A 26413-nucleotide genomic window follows, 5' to 3' on the forward strand; every position below is an offset into this window, starting at 1 on the left:
ATGTTTATTAACAAGACTACCGTCTGTCAATACCCAGATTTTAAATCTTGAAAAGTACAAAAACAAAATCCCCTCTTTGCCCAACAATTAATGAAATGTGTTTATTTGAAAGACAATGAGAACCATAACCAAGACCCACCGCGGGAAAGGAAAAGCAAGCCTGAGCATCTATGTACACTTAAAACAGTGTAAGACCTTGTATCAAATACTTCAAGTGAATCATTTAACAAAAATGTATTGGTGACAAAAAGCTAGGGTACACTGACCACTATGCAAACACCAACAACTATTTACATAATGAACAGGCTCTACATGTCTTACAAGTACGGCTGACACGGACCAAACAGTATCTGCATATCATTCATTCATTCCGTAAAACTCATGCATCAGGTTGGATTTATTTACAGTATTGGGATGATTTGGGTAAGTTGTCTAGAAATTAAAGAAGGCTAATCTGTGGATGTTTAAGCTTTGTGGCAAACAGTGTAATGTCCTACATGGCAGTCCCCGCCCTTCCTGCATGCAATGCTAAAACAGTACGTTTAAAGTTAGAGTTTGACAAACAAGTCAACCAAAACTGAAAACCTGCTAGTATAAAAACATTTAATGGCTCAGTGACTCAGACAGTATACAACATTAACAATGCCAGCTTGAATCCAATGCATATTTATACAAAAGGAAAATAAAACTGCAAATCCTCTTTGGCGTAACGGGAAAATACAATCCGGTTTACCAACACAGTAAAGGCAACATGAGGAAGAGATTCAGTTGAGTTAAGGTCAATGACTTGGTTCTCTTTTTGTTTTAAACACTCATTTGTTTTGAGTGAAGCCACTAGGTTACAGACACAGTGTGTGAATCTGAGGGAGTTGTAGTTCATCACATGGACAGTATTATTAGCAGCAATGGAAAGTCTCGATTAGCCCAGTCTATCAAAAAAGACTCTTCCATGTTAAAGGTTAGGAATGAAATACCCATCACCGGCCTATCCCTCGAGGGGGATAACCGATCAGAAGTCCCTATGAAGGCACTCTTCAAATGAGGAGAACATGAAGAGACTCAAACAGCGGCATCCTACGAATACTGAAGCAGGATGCATCATAATCACAGAGGGGAAGCACCTTAATGGAAGTCTGTGTGCTTGTTTTAGTGCAGTCAGATTAAGCTCCTGCCCAACAGCCCCTCATGTTCTCCTTGTTGTTGTTCACAGTGTTTTGTGACCTTGAGTCGAGAGAGATGAGACTGACACATTGTCAACATTGTACCTAGTGCAGTGAGCCAACTTGTGATAAAGACGTAGGAGGCACAGTAATAGTTCCGCAGGGACTCCGGCTCTGCTATCAGGAGTCTTCGCTGGCACGCTTGCGAGACTGGTCACCTCTGGAAAACAAAAACACATTACATCAGTATTCAAGTAAAAAGAAGACCTCCCCAAAAATGTGTCAATGTTCAGACTTTGACTTTGTAGAAGTGATGCCTCAGAAAACACACCGCGGAAATCCATTCATGGAGAGATCCATCTGTAACTTCTGGTCATGAGCAGCGTAGTCAGGAAGCAGAGACTCCACAGCGGGAGGGTTGATCTGCGGGATAAACCCGGAGAAGAGAGCCGGTGCTAACTTGGCCCAGTCTGAAAAGGAAACCAAAAGGTAAGATAGATGTGTTGTAAAGCTTTTTTATTCTCCTAACACGTATATGATAAAAAAGAGATACTTGTAAGCTACTTTAATTGAGTCTTTCCATTTTATGCCACTTTGTACTTCTAATCCACTTCAAATGAGAGGTACATTGTGTACTTTTACGCTGCTACATTTATTTTGTACCTTTAGTTACTTTAGAGACTTGGAGGAAATAATGTGAAATATAATAAACTCTTAAATCAGACTTTAGTTCCACCTGGAGTAAATTCACAAGCTACCCTGCAGTATACAAAGTCATTCAAACTAGCTGCACCTTTACCAGCTTTGATAACACTTTCATGATCAATCATTATAACACATATCATTATTATTCTGAAACGGACCAATCTGCACAATGAGTACTTTTAGTATATTTTGATGCTAATACTTTTACTTGAGAAACCTTTTGAATGCAGGACTTTTACTTGTAACAGAGTATCCCTACATTCTGGTATTTTTACTTAAATACACAATCTGAGTCCTTCTCCCACCTCTGCATACAGCCTATAGCTTGATAAGAGTGAGGGAGGAGTCAGCAATCAGCAACTGTAAAATAGTTAAATATATTATTTTTAAATTGTGAATCACTGCAACCATGATAGGTCCTTGAGCATACATTCACAAACAAAGACAAGATTGTAGGCCTATGCTGTTGACACACACGCAGACACACAAACAGAACACATCGTTTGAAACCTGGAGGAGATATTCACATATAAACACAGCTTACCTGGTCGGAGGCTGTAGAGGCCTTTAACCACACTAGCCATGGTAGATGGCTGCACTTGAAACGGCATGGAATGAGCTTTGATGAGAAGAGCTGAACAAGAAAAGAATACATGATAAAAGATAAGACAACAGCACAATGACTTGAGACAAACATATGCCATTGGTTTACCAAGTGTTAATGGAAAGTTGAGTTAAAAAAAATAAGCAAAATAAGCATTTTAAAATATCATGACAGCTATAAGGGCTTTGAATGAAGCAATGCACTCACGCATCAGTGTGCTCAGATGTATTTCTGCTACGCAATCAGCAAACAGCTTCATCAGATCCTCCCTTAGGTCTCTGTTCAGCTTTGATTCGATGTAGAACTTGTTCTGAAAACATGTAACATGAAAAACTGTTGAGAAGAAAAGTGACACCGTAGCACCAGGATATAGTTGGGTGCACAAAAATCTAGTACAAATACACTGAACTAAAAAGATGCCTACCAAGTACATAAAAACAGGAACTATACACTGAAGAGAAGCTGTGTATTGCGTCAGCGCAACATTAAAGTTCTCAATGAAGTCTTCGGGTGGGCTCGCCTGAAAACAACAATAAAAGTGTTAGCAAATTTTACCATTTCTGTATATGATCATTTCCTTCTATTTGTATCTGCTTACTTGTAGATGGGTGGAAACCTGTTGCAGATGATTGGTTAATTTTATTAGCAGATCATTGTAGAGGAGCTCAGAGTGCTGCTGACAAACACACTTGTAGACGTAACTAGGGCAAGAAAGACAAAAAAGGCAAAAACTCAGAAACCCAGGATTGCAGGTGAACTAAATTAAGTAGTGGTGCATCATGGAGGCATCACAAATCACAGTTTACAGGGAAATGAGGCCTAGCTGAAGTGAGTTTACTATTATAATCTTACCTGTATATCTGTGCATAGGAAACAGAGATGTGGTCTGTGGGATTCTGGATCAGCAGACGGTCAATTGCCTTCTCCAGGTTTGGCCAGTGGTTTTTCCGGTAGTCTTCTACAGCCATTGCATTCAGAACTGAGTGAAAATGGAGTAGTAGTAAGATTGAACATTACTTATGTCAAAAACACAATAGCCTACTGGTCAAAACAACCAAGGCTAACCAACCAAACCAAAAGCATCAGTCAACACATGTTAGTACACTGCATGGAGCTGCTCGGGGACTGCGGGATACCAGGCCCTGTTGACACGAAGCTGCTGAATGTGAACTTACGGAACTTGGAAGTAGACTCCAGGGTGAATTTTCCCTCAACAGCGGCTGGCGGAGCAGTGCAGTCGGTCTCGCTGACTTCGCTGCTCTCACTGCCTGAATCCGAGTCCATGAACTTTGACCCCCCGGTGCTGCCGGACCACAGTTTCCCTCGTCGCGTCCCCGGTTCTCCACCCGGCACCAATGGGCAGGCTGGCTGCGGAACCGTCGCTACACCCGACAGCTGGCTCCTCAGATACGTGCGGACTTTGCTGCTGCTGCTCGCACAACAGTTGTGGTTATGATCGTCTTTTGTGTCTAAGCTGTCATCTTCCATATCCTCCATGTCCAAGACCAGTCCTGCGTGCTGAAGCCTACCTTCGCTACATTAATATGTTTTGATAGCACTTAGATAAACACTAAAAACTGTCAGGGGTCTTTGGTGGTGTCCATCTCGGTTTTGCTGTTAGCTGAATTTTACGACACGTCGTAATACCGGACAGCTGAGAGAAACAGGGAAATGTAGTTCCAAAGACTGAGCAGAATAAAGAAGGTTTATATGCCTTATTTATGTTAACGGTATTCAACTGGGTCGTGTACAGCGTTTTAAAAACTTAATATGAATGATACACATGTCAACAGATTGACTATAATAGCCACATGTTAGGTTGATACCTTACGACGCATGCGCAAACTAGGAACGTTTAGCGGTAGCTGCATTCCACGATGGTTTGTAACCCCGTTAAATCCCTACATATTGTATTGCTGTAAAAAATACAACTATTTCAGAATACTAGTTGTTCAAATTAAATGTAGTCGTTGTGCCCCGTATGTGTCTCTCACTCCATATGCATGCTCTTTCAAAGCCCCGTACAGTGAAGTAAACTGTGAGTGTGGGGTTTAAGGCGCTAGGTGGCGCATTATTTATGCCTGCACCACATCGAAGATATTGATGTGAACACATGGCTGGCGTGTATGAAATAACAGAAAAGAGATGGTAGTGTTTTTCATTCAATTTTACTGAGAACCAAGACAAGATAACTATAAGGATGTAAAAAACATATTTCCATAAACAAAACATAAGGCTACCTTGTAAATGGCATGTGAAATATGTCGGTGTAGAGCATTATCCAACACATTGGCTTAAATTTCTCCGTACCAACACTTTATCTTTACAGGCATCAGACCCCTCTGAATTATAACTTGATATCTTATGAAAAAAGACATGGGCAACAATACCGCTTATATAAGAAAGGAACAAAAGTGCCATTTTCAATGTGAACTCATTGAATATATTCCTAAGGCTTAATAATACAACTTAGTATAACTTTGTACAGATATAAACTATCATCTACTCTTTGATGAGTATGTGTCACATCAGAGTACAAAAATAAGAGGCTTGACCGTAAAAAGTAGCTGCCACATGTCGGAAGGAACACCTTTTCAATCGTTTTTTTTTTTTTTTCTCCAAGAGTCAAATGACAGGTTTAACATACAAAGCTTATGACAACATAACCGTGGTGCTAAGTGTTCTTTGGTCTGAAATGAAAGTATTGTTCTTTTTTTTCTTCCAAGCATTTACCCTCATGAAAAGGCAGTGCTTGACTTTTATATTGCAAGTTAGACAATGCGTTATTGGCAAGTAAACCATTTGAAGATTTATGTATGTGTCCGAAACTCACAGTACCCACTATTTAGCTGGCAGTGGGCTTACATATTTACATGTTTCCCAATGGTAACATAACCAACTCTGAAAACACGTCATTAGACCACAGTTGAGTTATCTCTATGGAGTAAGACAAAATAAGTCTTTGCTTGTAATAACTGCATTTTAGGAATTAAAGCTTAATCTAGTGTCTACAGTGGATCTCTCAGAAGAAGAATTACTCTGTGTATACAAAAGAGATTAGATGGGAAGAAATCTTCAATAAGAAAAAAAATAACTACTGCATTCTATTTAGTAAGTAGTATAGAGTATGAGGTTTCAGACAATGCATGTGGCCAAATAGCAATACAAAATAAAGAGAAGTTGCTGCATATTCACAAAGTTGTCACACAATTTCAACTTCATGAAAAATAATAGTAAGGTTGATGATTCAAAAAATATACGAAAAGACAATTAGTGCTTTGTCGACTTTACATTTAAAGGTGTACGGTGCTCTGAGTCTTTTCAGGAGTATTGTCTGTCTGCGCGCCCGACGCGGCCTCGTTGGATAAAGTGAGTTGTATTGTGTCTCCGAGGCGTGTCTCTCCATCCGCTGCTAGTGTGTCTGCGTCCTCCAGCTCGCTGTCTTCTTCCCCCCCGTCTGCGCTGCAGTCAGACTCATCGCTGTCGCTGTCGCAGGAGCTTGATGTCTCGTCTTCAGATTCAGAGTAAACCTCCGCCCCGTGGAAGATATAGTGATTTGGTGCTTGAAACAGGTACTGACCGGCTGTAGGGAAATAACAAGAACAATTTAAAGTGAGGAAATAAACATCTGGAGAAGATTTTAACATGTTAATATAAGTATTAACCGCATGTTCAGGGATAAAACTGTTTTGATAACAGTCGCATTCCCATTTTAAAATTCTAATATACAGCACATATATCCATTTTATTCCAATTTCTCATATCCGTATAACTTTTTTGATGTACCAATATTTCTTGTAAACTTTCTTTTTGTCTTTCTATTTATTATTTATATTCTATAACTTATCTTACAACTTAATTCCTCCTTCTGTGTTTATGTATGTACCACAACAAAGTAGAGCTAAAAACTTGGGATGTGTAAACCTAATTGGCAATAATTGTGATTATTAGGTTGTATTTAAACCTATGTATAAATACATGTACGTCTCAATTTCTAATACATGAAAAAATAGACTTATTATAGTAAGCAGTCTAATCTCTGCTGTAGTCTTTAGCTTACTCTCAAGGCGTTTGCTGATCGGACTTCTGTTGATCCGACTCATCCAGCATCGTCTTCGGAATTCCAGGTTGGAGGTGTGGCTCTTTACTTCAGCGGCTTCTTCTTTTGGCACGTCTTCTGCCGGTAACTCTGAAGGCTCAGCAGTCTCCTCACTGGGACACTGGGCATTTGGACAAGGCTCTGGAGGTGTGACATTATTACCGGCAGTATCTGTGACATTCGGACTGTGTGTCTCCTCTGAAGGCTTAGTTACTGAGTCTGTACTGTGCTGCTTCTGTTCCTCCTGAGCTGCGTCGCTGGAAGCAGGCAAGGCCTCACTTGGTGGCTGTTCCAGTAGCCGCGGGGGTTTATCTGTGGTCTCCGTCAGTCTTAAAGTGTTGAAGCAGAGCTGCTCAAAATCTCCACCCAACCGGTGACAGAGCTCGTTGACGATGACGTCGCAGTCTCCGAGCAGCTCCACGTCAAAGTTGAGGTGAGGCAGCTGCTCCCTGTTGATCAGGACCTGAGGCACTTCATGAGGAATGGAGTCTGGATGGGATAAAGAGAAAACAGTTACTTATTGTATGTTTGGTTTTGTTGAAGGCACAATTGAAAACTTTCATCAGATCAAGACATACTTGGGATAAGGGCAACAGGTCGGACTTTAAGCGAGGAGCCGATGACAATCAAGAGGTCCACCTCGTCTTTATCCTGCTTCATGGCTCTGTGAAACATTTCTGGAAGATTCTCTCCAAAGAAGACGATGTCGGGTTTCATGATTGCCAGGGGAATATCTGGACAACGTGGACAATGAGGGACAACCTGCAGGATGAATGTATGTTAATAGCATTCAAAACAAAATACACATTTTAAAACAAATAAATAAATGCATTTCTTTATGAGCATGAGAATCTAAATAACCAATTTCTACTGCAGGGGATGGACTTCCAAGCAATGGAGCAATACATCTGGTTATTTTTTTAACCTGTTGAATCTGCAGTGAAAATAATACATTTATTTATTTAATCTCGTTTTAGAACCAGTGTCGACATCAAGCGTATAGCAAACAAGATTTGATACAAAGGGACTGTACTCATATCCACTTCTTCGAGCCCTGCAAGATTCCACATGGAAGATACCTGCAGAGTATTTTCATGCAATAACCATGAAATGTTGTTGCATTGTTGCATGTTTACATGTGATATCAGATCAGTTCCTCATAAATAAATACCTGGTTAAAGATGTCTTCCCTTACAGCTTCACAATCCACTTTGTGTTTACAGACGAGACAGGAAGCGGTTGCAAACGACCCTGAGAAAAAAAAGATTATTAGTGACTTTCAACATGACAAACTATATAAATATAAACAAGATCTGTTTATTAATTCAGACTTACCGTGACACTGGATAATCCTCTGAACTCCAGCCACTTGTTCTAATGTATCAATGTTTTGGGTGTAGTTGCGCAGCAGCTTCTTCTGCTTATCCATCATAGATATGAATTTGTGACAAGGCGACGGCTGAAACTGACCGGGGTAGATCTCCTGAAAAAAAAGGGAAATGCATTAGGAGATCAAAGCTTGCTATATTCTTAAATGTTTGTTATCAATTAGGTTTGGTTGATATTAGTCTTGGTGGAAAACTGGTAGTTTTAAGGTTAAGTGAATACAAAAGCAGCAAAAGTAGCAAAAAAGACAAGTTCCCCCCGATGAATACAAGCGATGGGTTTAATGAGGCCTCAAAAAGTTGTCTAAATGAAAAGTTTTAGAAAGTATTTCAAATGTTCTGAATCCTATTTTAAAACACAATTTAAACACAAGACTCTCTGTAGCACCTTGCAAAAATGTACGTGATGATTACATTTGTATACAATACTAATAAATACCTTTAAACACATTTTATTATATTATTACGTCATTCTTATTTCAATTTAGATTTGCACAAAAGCAGGTGGGGGCAATGAACAAACCTTAGCAAACTTGAAAAAGGGTCTTGGGTCCCTTCTGAAGTATTCAATGTCAAACATAGCTTGAGGGTCTGGAAGATCAGGGAAATCTACAGCAAGCCGTGCATAAATACCATCTCTGGAGCGAAAATCTGGTATTCCACATGACACCGACACCTGCAAGAAAACCATACATGCATACTGACTTAATATCATGAACATTGGCACTATGTATTCAGTCCAGCAGGTAGTTCAAACAGAACATCTGTATTATAATACTGTAAATACACACCCCTGCACCAGTCAGCACAAGGATCCTTTTACTTTCATGGAGTAGCCTGACCACATCTTCTAAGGTGTTAATATCCTTTCGTTTTTTTCTTTTCGGAGGTTCTGAGATGTTGATGATGATCTGCCACAATGTCATGTCGTCTAAATCTGCTGGGAGCTCAGTCTCAGGCAGCAAATCTCTCAAAATGGTCCTCGGATCTGTCTCTCTGATGTGTTGCTGGATGAACGCGTAGGAACCTGGCCGGGAAATACAACATCTCAGTATGAGAGGTATGAAAGTAGTTGGAACGATTGACTATTTGTACAACTAAATCAAAATGTTAGATGATTGTTCAAAGCTGCACGCAAAGATTGTCCCTAAATTCACCTAACTAGTTACCTATTTGCGGTCGCGGTGCCCAGTCGCTGGAGCTTGCGTGAGACGATCTGTCATCGTCTTCGTTGTTGTGGTCCGGTGTGACAGCCAGACCGTTAGAGGGGAGGTCGTCATGTCCGAGGAAAACTGAGAATGGAGAAGCTTGTAAAATTAAAACTAGAGATAAGTGGCGTCTATCTCTAATAACCACTATGATCATTTACAACCATTACCCATGGCAACAACGTAAGTGTGGGAACCTATCTAAGTGAACGTCAATAGAAAATATATAAGTTAAACCGGCTAACAAATGCTAAGTGGCTATCATAGTTAAGTACAGTGAAGGAATAAGTTAATACGTGAAATACCAACAATGCGTGCCACAGACAGTTTCCTCTTTCAGTTTTGACAAAGAAAAGTGAAACGTATCGTTTTGAGAAGTAAGTTCATAGTACAACGCTGTCAACGCCCACACACCTTTACTAAGTAAGCTAGCTAAGTTAGCGTTATTCCCGTCTGAAGTTAGTTAACTTATCATTTGTTTCAAACCCACTGGTTTAGTTGGTAAAACAAGATCTGGCAACTTTGAGTCGAGTAAAAACATAAAACGTTGTTGAATGTCCATCTCTTTACATACCAGCATCCTCCTCAGTTGTCCCCAGTACAGCGCTGTCGTCTAATTTCACTGCTTGTTTGAGTCCCAGGCCATTGTTGTCTCCGCCTGGCTCTGCTGGGGCCTGCTCTACCGCTATCACCGGCTTCGCTTCCTTCTCCGCGGGCTGAGAACAATCCATCGCCACCTCCCAGCTCTCGGTGGCCCCGGAGACGCATGATAATTGATCTGCTTTATCACTATTAACTACATGGTAAGTTACCGTACTGATTTTCGACCTTTTCGCGGCAGGTTCTTCCATATCTGAGGCGCCCGAAAAGGCCGCTCCGAGACGAGTCTCTTCGTCCGCCATCTTCAGCCCGCAGAGCCGCTGAGCAGATCCTTCCTCTCCGACAGCTGGCTCATTTGCATAGCGCACGTGACTCATTCTCCACCAGTAATCACCAGTCATAGAATCACGGTTGGAACTTCCCCCTTTTACGTCGATGACGTAAAACCATAACAAAATGTTGCTGCCTTCACACACTGTATGAAAAAAGGCAGAGGGAAAATGCGTAATTGATTTAAAACGTCCTTGTAATAATTGGAAACTGATATTAGGATATTAATACTACTATTCGGATAACTGAAAACTGATATTCGGATTCTAATAGTAATACTTGGCTAATTGGACACAAATATGTGGATAGCCTACCAATACAATTTGTCGGATACTAATACTGCTATTTGGATAAATGAATACTACTGGTATTAATATATTATTATACTATTGTATCACATGTGTATTTTTTAATCACAACGTCACCTAGGCTACGCATCTTGCAAACTTACAATTTTCATTTTTGCTCATACAATGTGGTATCATGATGATAGCACAATCATCCACAACGTTTTTCACACAGCAACAGATAATTTGTGCCATATAGGCCTACTGAAGACAGTGACTGCATACTGAACAAAAAATGCCTTTGTATTCGTCATTCGAAATGTCTAGCTGAGTGAGGAGCTTACGTTTAGACACTTGAATGCAGCATACGTCATGTGGTAAAGGGACACTTTTCCACACTACTCAGGATAGATCTTCATTGACAATTTTAACCATCTGGCAGTTTATTGGTTAATTATTCAAAGTTAGCTGAAAAGTAATAGCAAGTTGAACTTTAAGAATATACTCAGTGTGTGACCCACAGCAGCAGCGAGGGGGAGCCCACCAGCAGTCCTTGAACCGAACATCTGTGATCGAAGAGAGCAGAGCTTCTCCGTGACAAGAACAAAAATCTTCACATTTCTTATTACATTTTTATGGAGGCTATTCTGAACAGCAAACCAGAGGACTTGGAGGATTACTACGGGTTATTAGGATGCGATGAATTATCTTCGGTAAATAATAGACAGGGGCTTTAAGGACCAGTCTATTTGCTGGGTGAAATTATGTTGTTTGAATCAACAAACCAAAACCTACTGGTTCAAATGTTCAGAAGTGAAAGATACCGTAGAATGATGGTAATCCGCAAACGTTAAGTAACTTGTAAACTGTTGATATTTTGGATTCATGAATGATGTATGCACCAGAGGTTAGTCTGATTCAACACAGACCTGTTGATGCTTCAGCAAAAGATGTCACAGGATCTGTTCGTGCGTCATCAGGGTCTGAGTACGCTGTGTCACTGTATTTGTAGTTCTTAATGTATTCTTTAACATGCGAACGTGATGCTGACAACAGCGTTATCAGTAGAGTAACTGCAATGATAATATCGTGTTACATTAAATTATCGTTATTTTTTTAATGTATCAAAATAAATGAAAAGGGAGAAACAAATGCGTGTATATTTATGTGTTTTTACTCTGGGCTTAATGTCGCTGGAAAATAAAATAATAGACTTATTCCCCAATTTCAAATATTTAGATGTTCATGTTTTTTATTCAACATTTTCCCTTGCAGACTGAACAGATTCTCAATGAGTACAAGATTCGAGCCTTGGCATGTCACCCAGACAAACACCTAGACAGTCCAACAGCAGGTACATGTGAATCACTGCTAGACATTTGAAATGGTGACAAATAAAAAAAGAAAGGTATATGCATACACACTTTTATCATTATATAAGCCATAAGCAAAGCAAAGATTAACACAACTTTTATTTTGATTACATTTCTTACAACTTACCTTACAGACCTGCCTTTTAATGCTTCTTTCTGACTTCAAAGCAACATATGATAATGTAGGGCTTCTTTTATCTGCATGCAAAAATAACTAACTGGTTAGCATAATGTTGAATCTCATAACCTGTTGTTTTCTTTCTTTTGGACAGTGGCTGATTTTCAAAAGCTCCAGGAAGCCAAAGAGGTTTTATGCAATGAAGCCAAAAGAAAAAACTATGACCTTTGGGGAAGAAGTGGAGTTGCTATTCCATTTCATGACTGGCAGGCCCTGAATGACTCTGTGAAAGCTGTATGTAATGTCTTGACTCTTGTAGAGGAGTAAAAAAAGTATTGTGTTATCTGTTTAACTTTGAAAGCCTACCAATACATTTGGGTTATGTGTTTGCAGTCAATGCACTGGGCTGTGAGAAGTAAGAAGGAACCAATGTTGGAGGCCTCAAATGCAGAAATCCCTGTTGTTTCCCAAGCAGAGGACCTTCAGACTGAGCCAGAAGAACAGAAGATCCCTCCTTATGAAGCCAGGTCATCCGCAAGTGAGTGCATTTTTAAATGTTCTCTAATGAAACGTATCAAACCCTTTCTCTTTTGATGTATTGGCAGGGCAAAACAATTATAGTTTGCAACATTGCATTTAGCATTTTTAGTTTAGTAGTCACATAATGCTCAAAGGGATTGGAGTTGAGGTACTTAACAAGAGTCAGTGTATTATAGAGATGGCTGTCAGCACGCCCCCACTTTGGAGAAACAGACAGGAGTACCAGCACGGAAGCTAAGCAAGGTTCAGGGCAGGCCCACCTAAAATCAGCATTAGTTTATATGTAGAATATTTTTACCTTACTGTGAAACAGCAAAACAGACACAAACTAAAGCAATTATATATGATTTTTTAAGAGCCACCAAATTCCATTTTCAAAAACAACAATTTTACCAATACAGGAGTCTACTACTGCATCTACAGTTGTGTGACCACTAAATTCCCGAAAAAAAACTAACAAAGTATCTGAACAAGTTAGGGGTAGACCTGCAACTTGCCTGTCCTGCAAGGTAGATTTTTTTAAATGAATGGAGTTTGGTGGCTTTTGAATAGCTTAAATAACTACTTTAGATCCCTGTCTGAAAGGGCTGTCTATAATAATAACATAGCATACACCTGAACTGATATGTTTTTGTTTAGCTGGCAACATTTATTTTGTTCCTGATGCCCCTATCCACACCAGTATATTGCTTAGGTTTCCATGGTACTCCTGTCTGTTTACACTGTAGGTAATACCTTTAAATAAGGAGGGATAGTAACATCAAATAGTCTAGAAATTCTTAAACAGTTTGACTTTACATTCATGTTATCCAGTTGTTTAGCTGGCATCATTCCAGAGTGCAGAGTTTACTCGCCTGGGTATCTCAACTGTTCCTATCCATTAATTGTAATGTATCACCCAAGAGTATTGCTCTGACTGTATTAAACTATGTAAAACTGACTGACTTTTCTATTCCTTGCTTAGGTGATTACTGCCATCGGCGTTTCCGTTGGGCCACTGACTCCCCATCTAGTCTGCTGCAGAAGTTTAGAAACTATGAAATATAAATGAACCAACTGTGTCTTTCGGTTCAAATGTTTGTGTTTTGTCTCTTGTTGTCCTAATTCAGTTAGGAACCTGCTAACTGTGAATTGTTGTGAATATGGTCCATTGTAACTTAATAAACTTATTATAAACTGGATATTGTGAGCTTTAAATATATCTCGTGAAAATACTTTGTCAAAGAAATATAAGCACATGAGAGTATGTGAATCATGTTTTATGATTGCTCCTTTGTTAATTATGTTCGCTATCGTACAATGGACTGGATCATAAACGGTATTGGTGTACAATTAATGATGTGTGTTTCGTTGTGCTGCTGTCAAACTCATTATGTTGGAAACATTAAAGTAAAGCAGTATATTATTTTTGCTTATGTGCGTTATTTAATGTCTTCAAGACCAGCTGTGTTGCTTTTATCAAACCTAACTCTTATAATTGAGCCAAAGCTGTAATGTTTGAAGTATGAAGGTCAACGATACTTCAAAAGTAACTCTTATCTTAAGTCATATATTCAAATATGAATAACAAGATAGGAAACAAATGAGAACAAATACTTTATGGATAAAAACTGTTAGAATTTATTTTTGGAAAAATTAAGTATGAACTGCATTTCGATGAAGCTTAACTTGTGTTTTTTCTGACCTTACACTTAACAACAATGTGTTTACATGTTACAGCAGCTTCATCTCTCTACATTTATTTGGCACTTCACATGGAAACCTTCACAAACCACTTATGTGTGTTTGTCCTGCAGCGCCACCTCCTGGAGGAGAGCAGCAAGGAGCATCAATCCCCAGTTGATTTCTTTTTAACGTTTGCATTTAATCTACTTACTTCAGTTGCCTCATTGCACTGACAAAACATCGAATACAATATGTTGTGATCGTGTAACACATACACAGAATACAAAGTAATTAAAACTATAGCTGCACCTTTACCAGCTTTGATAAACACTTTAATGCATCAATCATTATAATTGAAACATGGCTATAATATTCTGAGAAGACGCAATCTGCATAGTACTTTTACTTTTGATACTTTAAGTATATTTTGATGCCAATACTTTTGTACTTTTACTTGAGAAACCATTTGAATGCAGGACTTTTACTTGCAACAGAGTTTTACACTCTAGTACTTGTGCTTTTACTCAAGTACAAGATCTGAGTACTTCTCCCCCCTCTTCCAGCTGCAGATCTGAACTCTGCCTTCATACCCAGCCTCCACCTGCGGACAGCAGGAAACTGCAGCCGCATGCTCCACCTCAAACCTCTTCTGGAGACCTACCGCCTGTTGGACCTCTAACTGCTAAAACTTGTTGCCTCTTCAACCTCCGTCAAAGTCTACCTCCAGTTTCTCAGGTTTCCTCCAGGTCCTGGTGGACTTCACAGATTTCCAGATCTACAGCAGCTGATCCAGAGCCGAGCATCAGATACCTTTATTCCTCCTCCTCATCCTCCACCTTTATCACCAACTCCTGCTCTTCTTAAAGTTCAATAAATCTCTGCGGTCATCAGACCTGTCATTTAAATCCACAAAATAAACAAAAAAGGGATACTTTAATACTTCTCATATTTTATTTTATTTATTTTGCAGTTAGCCACCATCCATTAAATGTTATTAGTATCACTGAGAAATTAGTATGAAAAGCAACTGACGGATGTGTATACATTTAAACTCATAAGGACTAAAGTACAATGTAAAAAAACACACTCATATTCTTGTATTAATATACAAATGTCAAGATGTGCATATAAGAATCATACATGAACAGCATTAAAAGTGAAACTTTCAGTTTTAGCAATAAATATGCCAGTCGTCAGACTTCACCAGAAGTAAATTAGTCTACATAAAACATTGAAACCTGTAATTTGTTTTTTTGATCAAAACTGGAAAAGACTCAGGACAACTTTCAGGCATAAACTACCTGTCTAATTGAAAATGTTCTTATAACAAACTTCCTAATAACTTAAGCAAAACAAATCATCAGCTGAATTTGATAAACAAGTTGGAAACTGATAAAGAGAGGAAGAATATCATTGTGTATGATACAAAACAAGACATGACGTCACGTCTCTAAACCCCAAAGCCTCTCCGGTGCAGAGTCCTCTCGCCGGGTGCGGTGGCGCGCGCCTGTAATCCCAGTTACCGGGAGGCTGAGGCTGGAGGAGCGTTTGAGCTCAGGAGCTCTGAGCTGCAGGGACTATGCCGAACGGGTGTCCGCACTAAATTCGGTATCGATATGGTGCTCCTGGGGGAGCCCTGGACTACCAGGTCGTCTAAGGAGTGGGGCACCGGCCCCGGTCGGACACGGAGCAGGTCAAATCCCCCGTGCCGCTCCGTAGTGGGATCAAACCTATGAATAGACGCTGTAGTGAAGCCTGAGCAATACAGCGGGACCCAGTCTTTATATACTCTGAAAACACACCTGGGACAACACACACACACTTAACAGCAATCTGTTTACAAGTTACAGAAGCTTCATCTCTCTACATTTATTTGGTTCTTCACATGGAAACCTTCACAAACCACTTCTGTGTGTTTGTCCTGCAGCGCCTCCTCCTGGAGGAGAGCTGAAGGAGCATCAATCCCCAGCTGTTTTATTTTTAACGTTTGCATTTAATCTACTTACTTCAGTTGTCTCATTCCACTGACAAAACATCGAATACAATATATATTTTATGATTGTGTAACAAATACACAGAATACAAAGTAATTAAAACTATAGCTGCACCTTTACCAGCTTTGATAAACACTTTAATGCATCGATCATTATAATTGAAACAAATACTAGGCTGTAATATTCTGAGAAGACGCAATCTGCATAGTACTTTTACTTTTAATACTTTAAGTATATTTTGATGCCAATACTTTTGTACTTTTACTTGAGAAACCATTTGAATGCAGGACTTTTACTTGCAACAGAGTTTTACACTCTAGTACTTGTGCTTTTACTCAAGTACAAGATCTGAGTACTTCTCCCCCCTCTTCCAGCTGCAGATCTGAACTCTGCTTTCATACCCAGCCTCCACCTGCGGACAGCAGGAAACTGCAGCCGCATGCTCCACCTCAAACCTCTTCTGGAGACCTACCGCCTGTTGGACCTCTAACTGCTAAAACTTGTTGCCTCTTCAACCTCCGTCAAAGTCTACCTCCAGTTTCTCAGGTTTCCTCCAGGTCCTGGTGGACTTCACAGATTTCCAGATCTACAGCAGCTGATCCAGAGCCGAGCATCAGATACCTTTATTCCTCCTCCTCATCCTCCACCTTTATCACCAACTCCTGCTCTTCTTAACGTTCAATAAAGTCCATCAATCTCTGCAGTCATCAGACCTGTCATTTAAATCCACAAAATAAACAAAAAAGGGATACTTTAATATTTCTCATATTTTATTTTATTTATTTTACAGTTAGCCACCATCCATTAAATGTTATTAGTATCACTGAGAAATTAGGATGAAAAGCAACTGACGGATGTGTATACATTTAAACTCATAAGGACTAAAGTACAATGTAAAAAAACACACTCATATTCTTGTATTAATATACAAATGTCAAGATGTGCATATAAGAATCATACATGAACAGCATTAAAAGTGAAACTTTCAGTTTTAGCAATAAATATGCCAGTCGTCAGACTTCACCAGAAGTAAATGAGTCTACATAAAACATTGAAACCTGTAATTTGTTTTTTTGATCAAAACTGGAAAAGACTCAGGACAACTTTCAGGCATAAACTACCTGTCTAATTGAAAATGTTCTTATAGCAAACTTCCTAATAACTTAAGCAAAACAAATTATCAGCTGAATTTGATAAACAAGTTGGAAACTGATGAAGAGAGGAAGAATATCATTGTATATGATACAAAACAAGACATGACGTCACGTCTCTAAACCCCAAAGCCTCTCCGGTGCAGAGTCCTCTCGCCGGGTGCGGTGGCGCGCGCCTGTAATCCCAGTTACCGGGAGGCTGAGGCTGGAGGAGCGTTTGAGCTCAGGAGCTCTGAGCTGCAGGGACTATGCCGAACGGGTGTCCGCACTAAATTCGGTATCGATATGGTGCTCCTGGGGGAGCCCTGGACTACCAGGTCGTCTAAGGAGTGGGGCACCGGCCCCGGTCGGACACGGAGCAGGTCAAATCCCCCGTGCCGCTCCGTAGTGGGATCAAACCTATGAATAGACGCTGTAGTGAAGCCTGAGCAATACAGCGGGACCCAGTCTTTATATACTCTGAAAACACACCTGGGACAACACACACACACTTAACAGCAATCTGTTTACAAGTTACAGAAGCTTCATCTCTCTACATTTATTTGGTTCTTCACATGGAAACCTTCACAAACCACTTCTGTGTGTTTGTCCTGCAGCGCCTCCTCCTGGAGGAGAGCTGAAGGAGCATCAATCCCCAGCTGTTTTATTTTTAACGTTTGCATTTAATCTACTTACTTCAGTTGTCTCATTCCACTGACAAAACATCGAATACAATATATATTTTATGATTGTGTAACAAATACACAGAATACAAAGTAATTAAAACTATAGCTGCACCTTTACCAGCTTTGATAAACACTTTAATGCATCGATCATTATAATTGAAACAAATACTAGGCTGTAATATTCTGAGAAGACGCAATCTGCATAGTACTTTTACTTTTAATACTTTAAGTATATTTTGATGCCAATACTTTTGTACTTTTACTTGAGAAACCATTTGAATGCAGGACTTTTACTTGCAACAGAGTTTTACACTCTAGTACTTGTGCTTTTACTCAAGTACAAGATCTGAGTACTTCTCCCCCCTCTTCCAGCTGCAGATCTGAACTCTGCTTTCATACCCAGCCTCCACCTGCGGACAGCAGGAAACTGCAGCCGCATGCTCCACCTCAAACCTCTTCTGGAGACCTACCGCCTGTTGGACCTCTAACTGCTAAAACTTGTTGCCTCTTCAACCTCCGTCAAAGTCTACCTCCAGTTTCTCAGGTTTCCTCCAGGTCCTGGTGGACTTCACAGATTTCCAGATCTACAGCAGCTGATCCAGAGCCGAGCATCAGATACCTTTATTCCTCCTCCTCATCCTCCACCTTTATCACCAACTCCTGCTCTTCTTAACGTTCAATAAAGTCCATCAATCTCTGCAGTCATCAGACCTGTCATTTAAATCCACAAAATAAACAAAAAAGGGATACTTTAATATTTCTCATATTTTATTTTATTTATTTTACAGTTAGCCACCATCCATTAAATGTTATTAGTATCACTGAGAAATTAGGATGAAAAGCAACTGACGGATGTGTATACATTTAAACTCATAAGGACTAAAGTATAATGTAAAAAAACACACTCATATTCTTGTATTAATATACAAATGTCAAGATGTGCATATAAGAATCATACATGAACAGCATTAAAAGTGAAACTTTCAGTTTTAGCAATAAATATGTCAGTCGTCAGACTTCACCAGAAGTAAATGAGTCGACATAAAACATTGAAACCTGTAATTTGTTTTCTTGATCAAAACTGGAAAAGACTCAGGACAACTTTTAGGCATAAACTACCTGTCTAATTGAAGATGTTCTTATAGCAAACTTCCTAATAACTTAAGCAAAACAAATTATCAGCTGAATTTGATAAACAAGTTGGAAACTGATGAAGAGAGGAAGAATATCATTGTATATGATACAAAACAAGACATTACGTCACGTCTCTAAACCCCAAAACCTCTCCGGTGCAGAGTCCTCTCGCCGGGTGCGGTGGCGCGCGCCTGTAATCCCAGTTACCGGGAGGCAGAGGCTGGAGGAGCGTTTGAGCTCAGGAGCTCTGAGCTGCAGGGACTATGCCGAACCGGTGTCCGCACTAAGTTCGGTATCGATATGGTGCTCCTGGGGGAGCCCTGGACTACCAGGTCGTCTAAGGAGGAGGACACCGGCCCAGGTCGGACACGGAGCAGGTCAAATCCCCCGTGCCGCTCAGTAGTGGGATCGCACCTGTGAATAGACGCTGTAGTGAAGCCTGAGCAATACAGCGGGACCCAGTCTTTATATACTCTGCACACACACCCAGGGCCGCCTTAATGCACGGGCTGACCTGGGCTGAAGCCCAGGGGCCTACGGAGATCGGGGGCCTATCATGAGCCAATTAAAAAATTAATTTTTTTTTAAAAAAAATCTTTTTTTTTTATTTCGGGTGTTTTTTTTTTTTTTTAAATAAACAAATTCTTGGCTTTCAGAATAGGAAACTTTCATTTCCAAAATCACACGATAAATACATTTTTGAATCTTGTAAAGGGAAGACGACAGCTCTCCCTCGCCACTCTGCTGTTCCACAGCGCCGCCCCCCTCCCTCCACTGAAATTATTATTGTAAGACGTAGAGTAATGATAGATAACACAGCAAGGTCCGTTACAGTTTGTTTTCATCTGATTTTAAAAAAACAAAGTCTTGGCTTTCAGAATATTAAACTTGTTTCGGCAAATTCAGATGATAAATACAACTTTGAAGCTTGTAACGGCATAATTACAAGCGGAGAACGGAGTAACTTGACGTCACAGCAGGCGTAACAACAGCCGATGTTTCTCGTGAGGGTTTTCCCCGGGAAACAAACACAATACACACAGACGCAAATATACACAAACACACACACACACACACGTCAGAATGAGAATATGTTTCACATGTGACTTATTCAAATTGCGAGTGATTGAGTGAAGAAAAAGTTTGAGTGGCGCTCGGAAAAGGAAATTGTTGAGGGAAAAGGAGTTTCGAGACAAGCAGCTATTACAAAAAATGCCGACGCTTACAGGTTATTTTAAACCTGTAGGCCAGGATGAGGAGGAAGGACAGATGAGTTCTGTACCGAGCGGTAGCGGTGCCGGCCGCGGGGCCTCGGAGACAAGTAGGCCGTCTGGTTCTGATAGCGATGGAGTAGCGGGAGAGGAAAAACAGACAGGAGGGACATTATCTGTTGGAGGAGATGGAGAGGACGACGAGGACTTGCTACGTGGAGGGGAGCCAACGGCAACCGGACAAATACATGAGGGAGGCCCGATACGTCACTCATCTGGAGGAGAGGACCAGGCGCGTGTAGAGCAGAGTGGAGAAGTGCGATCACAGAGCCTGCCGAGGCTATAAATGACTTTGATTTGTTGTTTAAATAGGGGGCCTACAAAAACTATCAGCCCCAGGGCCTGATGGCAGGTTAAGGCGGGCTTGCACACACCTGGGACAACACACACATTTAACAGCAATCTGTTTACAAGTTACAGAAGCTTCATCTCTCTACATTTATTTGGTTCTTCACATGGAAACCTTCACAAACCACTTCTGTGTGTTTGTCCTGCAGCGCCTCCTCCTGGAGGAGAGCTGCAAGGAGCATCAATCCCCAGCGGTTTTCTTTGTAACGTTTGCATTTAATCTACTTACTTCAGTTGTCTCATTCCACTGACAAAACATCGAATACAATATATGTTTTATGATTGTGTAACAAATACACAGAATACAAAGTAATTAAAACTATAGCTGCACCTTTACCAGCTTTGATAAACACTTTAATGCATCGATCATTATAATTGAAACAAATACTAGGCTATAATATTCTGAGAAGACGCAATCTGCATAGTACTTTTACTTTTGATACTTTAAGTATATTTTGATGCCAATACTTTTGTACTTTTACTTGAGAAACCTTTTGAATGCAGGACTTTTACTTGCAACAGAGTTTTACACTCTAGTACTTGTGCTTTTACTCAAGTACAAGATCTGAGTACTTCTCCCCCCTCTTCCAGCTGCAGATCTGAACTCTGCCTTCATACCCAGCCTCCACCTGCGGACAGCAGGAAACTGCAGCCGCATGCTCCACCTCAAACCTCTTCTGGAGACCTACAGCCTGTTGGACCTCTAACTGCTAAAACCTGTTCCCTCTTCAACCTCCGTCAAAGTCTACCTCCAGTTTCTCAGGTTTCCTCCAGGTCCTGGTGGACTTCACAGATTTCCAGATCTACAGCAGCTGATCCAGAGCCGAGCATCAGATACCTTTATTCCTCCTCCTCATCCTCCACCTTTATCACCAACTCCTGCTCTTCTTAAAGTTCAATAAAGTCCATCAATCTCTGCAGTCATCAGACCTGTCATTTAAATCCACAAAATAAACAAAAAAGGGATACTTTAATATTTCTCATCTTTTATTTAATTTATTTTACAGTTAGCCACCATCCATTAAATGTTATTAGTATCACTGAGAAATTAGGATGAAAAGCAACTGACGGATGTGTATACATTTAAACTCATAAGGACTACAATGTAAAAACACACTCATATTCTTGTATTAATATACAAATGTCAAGATGTGCATATAAGAACCATACATGAACAGCATTAAAAGTGAAACCTTCAGTTTTAGCAATAAATATGCCAGTCGTCAGACTTCATCAGAAGTAAATGAGTCCCCATAAAACATTCAGACCTGTAATTTGTTTTCTTGATCAAAACTGGAAAAGACTCAGGACAACTTTTAGGCATAAACTACCTGTCTAATTGAAAATGTTCTTATAGCAAACTTCCTAATAACTTAAGCAAAACAAATCATCAGCTGGATTTGATAAACAAGTTGGAAACTGATGAAGAGAGGAAGAATATCATTGTATATGATACAAAACAAGACATGACGTCACGTCTCTAAACCCCAAAACCTCTCCGATGCAGAGTCCTCTCGCCGGGTGCGGTGGCGCGTGCCTGTAATCCCAGTTACCGGGAGGCTGAGGCTGGAGGAGCGTTTGAGCTCAGGAGCTCTGAGCTGCAGGGACTATGCCGAACGGGTGTCCGCACTAAGTTCGGTATCGATATGGTGCTCCTGGGGGAGCCCTGGACTACCAGGTCGTCTAAGGAGGGGGGCACCGGCCCAGGTCGGACACGGAGCAGGTCAAATCCCCCGTGCCGCTCAGTAGTGGGATCGCACCTGTGAATGGACGCTGTAGTGAAGCCTGAGCAATACAGCGGGACCCAGTCTTTATACTCGGAACACACACCTGGGACAACACACACACTTAACAGCAATCTGTTTACAAGTTACAGAAGCTTCATCTCTCTACATTTATTTGGTTCTTCACATGGAAACCTTCACAAACCACTTCTGTGTGATTGTCCTGCAGCGCCTCCTCCTGGAGGAGAGCTGCAAGGAGCATCAATCCCCAGCTGTTTTCTTTTTTAACGTTTGCATTTAATCTACTTACTTCAGTTGTCTCATTCCACTGACAAAACATCGAATACAATATATATTTTATGATTGTGTAACAAATACACAGAATACAAAGTATTAAAACTATAGCTGCACCTTTACCAGCTTTGATAAACACTTTAATGCATCAATCATTATAATTGAAACGAATACTAGGCTATAATATTCTGAGAAGATGCAATCTGCTTAGTACTTTTACTTTTGATACTTTCAGTATATTTTGATGCCAATACTTTTGTACTTTTACTTGAGAAACCTTTTGAATGCAGGACTTTTACTTGCAACAGAGTTTTACACTCTAGTACTTGTGCTTTTACTCAAGTACAAGATCTGAGTACTTCTCCCCCCTCTTCCAGCTGCAGATCTGAACTCTGCCTTCATACCCTCCACCTGCAGACAGCAGGAAACTGCAGCCGCATGCTCCACCTCAAACCTCCTCTGAAACCTCCCGCCTGTTGGACCTCTAACTGCTAAAATCCTGTTCCCTCTTCAACCTCCGTCAAAGTCTACCTCCAGTTTCTCAGGTTTCCTCCAGGTCCTGGTGGACTTCACAGACTTCCAGATCTACAGCAGCTGATCCAGAGCCGAGCATCAGATACCTTTATTCCTCCTCCTCATCCTCCACCTTTATCACCAACTCCTGCTCTTCTTGTTCAATAAAGTCCATCAATCTCTGCAGTCATCAGACCTGTCATTTAAATCCACAAAATAAACAAAAAGGGGATACTTTAATATTTCTCATCTTTTATTTAATTTATTTTACAGTTAGCCACCATCCATTAAATGTTATTAGTATCACTGAGAAATTAGGATGAAAAGCAACTGACGGATGTGTATACATTTAAACTCATAAGGACTACAATGTAAAAACACACTCATATTCTTGTATTAATATACAAATGTCAAGATGTGCATATAAGAACCATACATGAACAGCATTAAAAGTGAAACCTTCAGTTTTAGCAATAAATATGCCAGTCGTCAGACTTCATCAGAAGTAAATGAGTCCCCATAAAACATTCAGACCTGTAATTTGTTTTCTTGATCAAAACTGGAAAAGACTCAGGACAACTTTTAGGCATAAACTACCTGTCTAATTGAAAATGTTCTTATAGCAAACTTCCTAATAACTTAAGCAAAACAAATCATCAGCTGAATTTGATAAACAAGTTGGAAACTGATGAAGAGAGGAAGAATATCATTGTATATGATACAAAACAAGACATGACGTCACGTCTCTAAACCCCAAAACCTCTCCGGTGCAGAGTCCTCTCGCCGGGTGCGGTGGCGCGCGCCTGTAATCCCAGTTACCGGGAGGCTGAGGAGCTCTGAGCTGCAGGGACTATGCCGAACGGGTGTCCGCACTAAGTTCGGTATCGATATGGTGCTCCTGGGGGAGCCCTGGACTACCAGGTCGTCTAAGGAGGGGGGCACCGGCCCAGGTCGGACACGGAGCAGGTCAAATCCCCCGTGCCGCTCAGTAGTGGGATCGCACCTGTGAATGGACGCTGTAGTGAAGCCTGAGCAATACAGCGGGACCCAGTCTTTATACTCGGAACACACACCTGGGACAACACACACACTTAACAGCAATCTGTTTACAAGTTACAGAAGCTTCATCTCTCTACATTTATTTGGTTCTTCACATGGAAACCTTCACAAACCACTTCTGTGTGATTGTCCTGCAGCGCCTCCTCCTGGAGGAGAGCTGCAAGGAGCATCAATCCCCAGCTGTTTTCTTTTTTAACGTTTGCATTTAATCTACTTACTTCAGTTGTCTCATTCCACTGACAAAACATCGAATACAATATATATTTTATGATTGTGTAACAAATACACAGAATACAAAGTATTAAAACTATAGCTGCACCTTTACCAGCTTTGATAAACACTTTAATGCATCAATCATTATAATTGAAACGAATACTAGGCTATAATATTCTGAGAAGATGCAATCTGCTTAGTACTTTTACTTTTGATACTTTCAGTATATTTTGATGCCAATACTTTTGTACTTTTACTTGAGAAACCTTTTGAATGCAGGACTTTTACTTGCAACAGAGTTTTACACTCTAGTACTTGTGCTTTTACTCAAGTATAAGATCTGAGTACTTCTCCCCCCTCTTCCAGCTGCAGATCTGAACTCTGCCTTCATACCCTCCACCTGCAGACAGCAGGAAACTGCAGCCGCATGCTCCACCTCAAACCTCCTCTGAAACCTCCCGCCTGTTGGACCTCTAACTGCTAAAATCCTGTTCCCTCTTCAACCTCCGTCAAAGTCTACCTCCAGTTTCTCAGGTTTCCTCCAGGTCCTGGTGGACTTCACAGACTTCCAGATCTACAGCAGCTGATCCAGAGCCGAGCATCAGATACCTTTATTCCTCCTCCTCATCCTCCACCTTTATCACCAACTCCTGCTCTTCTTGTTCAATAAAGTCCATCAATCTCTGCAGTCATCAGACCTGTCATTTAAATCCACAAAATAAACAAAAAGGGGATACTTTAATATTTCTCATCTTTTATTTAATTTATTTTACAGTTAGCCACCATCCATTAAATGTTATTAGTATCACTGAGAAATTAGGATGAAAAGCAACTGACGGATGTGTATACATTTAAACTCATAAGGACTACAATGTAAAAACACACTCATATTCTTGTATTAATATACAAATGTCAAGATGTGCATATAAGAACCATACATGAACAGCATTAAAAGTGAAACTTTCAGTTTTAGCAATAAATATGCCAGTCGTCAGACTTCATCAGAAGTAAATGAGTCCCCATAAAACATTCAGACCTGTAATTTGTTTTCTTGATCAAAACTGGAAAAGACTCAGGACAACTTTTAGGCATAAACTACCTGTCTAATTGAAAATGTTCTTATAGCAAACTTCCTAATAACTTAAGCAAAACAAATCATCAGCTGAATTTGATAAACAAGTTGGAAACTGATGAAGAGAGGAAGAATATCATTGTATATGATACAAAACAAGACATGACGTCACGTCTCTAAACCCCAAAACCTCTCCGGTGCAGAGTCCTCTCGCCGGGTGCGGTGGCGCGCGCCTGTAATCCCAGTTACCGGGAGGCTGAGGCTGGAGGAGCGTTTGAGCTCAGGAGCTCTGAGCTGCAGGGACTATGCCGAACGGGTGTCCGCACTATGTTCGGTATGGTGCTCCTAGGGGAGCCCGGGACTACCAGGTCGTCTAAGGAGGGGGGCACCGGCCCAGGTCGGACACGGAGCAGGTCAAAGCCCCCGTGCCGCTCAGTAGTGGGATCGCGCCTGTGAATAGTGAAGCCTGGGCAATACAACGGGACCCAGTATTTATACACTCTGAACACACACCTGGGACAACACACACACTTAACAACAATGTGTTTACATGTTACAGAAGCTTCATCTCTCTACATTTATTTGGTTCTTCACGTGGAAACCTTCGCAAACCACTTCTGTGTGTTTGTCCTGCAGCGCGTCCTCCTGGAGGAGAGCAGCAAGGAGCATCAAGCCGCTGTTTTCTTTTTAACGTTTGCATTTAATCTACTTACTTCAGTTGTCTCATTCCACTGACAAAACATCGAATACAATATATATATTGTGATTGTGTAACACATACACAGAATACAAAGTAATTAAAACTATAGCTGCACCTTTACCAGCTTTGATAAACACTTTAATGCATCAATAATTTTGAAACATATAATAGGCTATAATATTCTGAGAAGACGCAATCTGC

At 40.5% G+C, this 26413-nt stretch overlaps 3 protein-coding genes across 3 annotated transcripts; 1 reads left to right on the forward strand and 2 right to left on the reverse strand.

Annotated features, from left to right (window-relative positions):
• Positions 1 to 86: 86 nt before the first annotated feature.
• cacul1 (CDK2 associated cullin domain 1) lies at positions 87 to 4361 on the reverse strand. Its single transcript, XM_079688986.1, has 8 exons — positions 3645 to 4361; positions 3322 to 3448; positions 3068 to 3170; positions 2894 to 2989; positions 2677 to 2779; positions 2410 to 2499; positions 1492 to 1630; positions 87 to 1380 (listed from the first exon to the last, which is right to left on the reverse strand). Exons 1-8 carry the CDS (start codon positions 3964 to 3966, stop codon positions 1341 to 1343), a joined length of 1020 nt encoding a protein of 339 aa, XP_079545112.1. The 5' UTR covers positions 3967 to 4361; the 3' UTR covers positions 87 to 1340.
• Positions 4362 to 4621: 260 nt separating this feature from the next.
• Positions 4622 to 10137, reverse strand: sirt1 (sirtuin 1). The gene is given in 10 exon segments (XM_079688985.1): positions 4622 to 6052; positions 6530 to 7057; positions 7147 to 7330; positions 7740 to 7819; positions 7904 to 8051; positions 8477 to 8629; positions 8745 to 8980; positions 9123 to 9245; positions 9736 to 10092; positions 10095 to 10137. Coding segments are annotated over 10 exon segments (2127 nt in total). The 5' UTR covers positions 10123 to 10137; the 3' UTR covers positions 4622 to 5762.
• Positions 10138 to 10219: 82 nt separating this feature from the next.
• On the forward strand, positions 10220 to 13814 carry dnajc12 (DnaJ (Hsp40) homolog, subfamily C, member 12). Its single transcript, XM_079688987.1, has 5 exons — positions 10220 to 11091; positions 11654 to 11732; positions 12024 to 12163; positions 12263 to 12407; positions 13374 to 13814. The coding sequence occupies exons 1-5, from the start codon at positions 11014 to 11016 to the stop codon at positions 13454 to 13456; spliced, it is 525 nt and encodes a 174-aa protein (XP_079545113.1). The 5' UTR covers positions 10220 to 11013; the 3' UTR covers positions 13457 to 13814.
• Positions 13815 to 26413: the final 12599 nt, after the last annotated feature.

Source organism: Notothenia rossii (assembly GCF_949606895.1).
Source record: "Notothenia rossii genome assembly, chromosome: 6".
NCBI classification, from domain to species: domain Eukaryota; kingdom Metazoa; phylum Chordata; class Actinopteri; order Perciformes; family Nototheniidae; genus Notothenia; species Notothenia rossii.

Excerpts from the sequence above, each read along its gene's own strand:
- cacul1 (XM_079688986.1), bottom strand. The coding sequence starts at position 3,966 with ATGGAGGATATGGAAGATGACAGCTTAGACACAAAAGACGATCATAAC. Across the intron at positions 2,780-2,893 it reads TTCCTGTTTTTATGTACTTG|AACAAGTTCTACATCGAATC; the intron begins GTAGGCATCTTT and ends ACATGTTTTCAG. Across the intron at positions 1,381-1,491 it reads TCCATGAATGGATTTCCGCG|AGGTGACCAGTCTCGCAAGC; the intron begins GTGTGTTTTCTG and ends TTTGTTTTCCAG.
- dnajc12 (XM_079688987.1), top strand. The coding sequence starts at position 11,014 with ATGGAGGCTATTCTGAACAGCAAACCAGAGGACTTGGAGGATTACTAC. Across the intron at positions 11,092-11,653 it reads GATGCGATGAATTATCTTCG|ACTGAACAGATTCTCAATGA; the intron begins GTAAATAATAGA and ends TTTCCCTTGCAG. Across the intron at positions 11,733-12,023 it reads CCTAGACAGTCCAACAGCAG|TGGCTGATTTTCAAAAGCTC; the intron begins GTACATGTGAAT and ends TCTTTTGGACAG.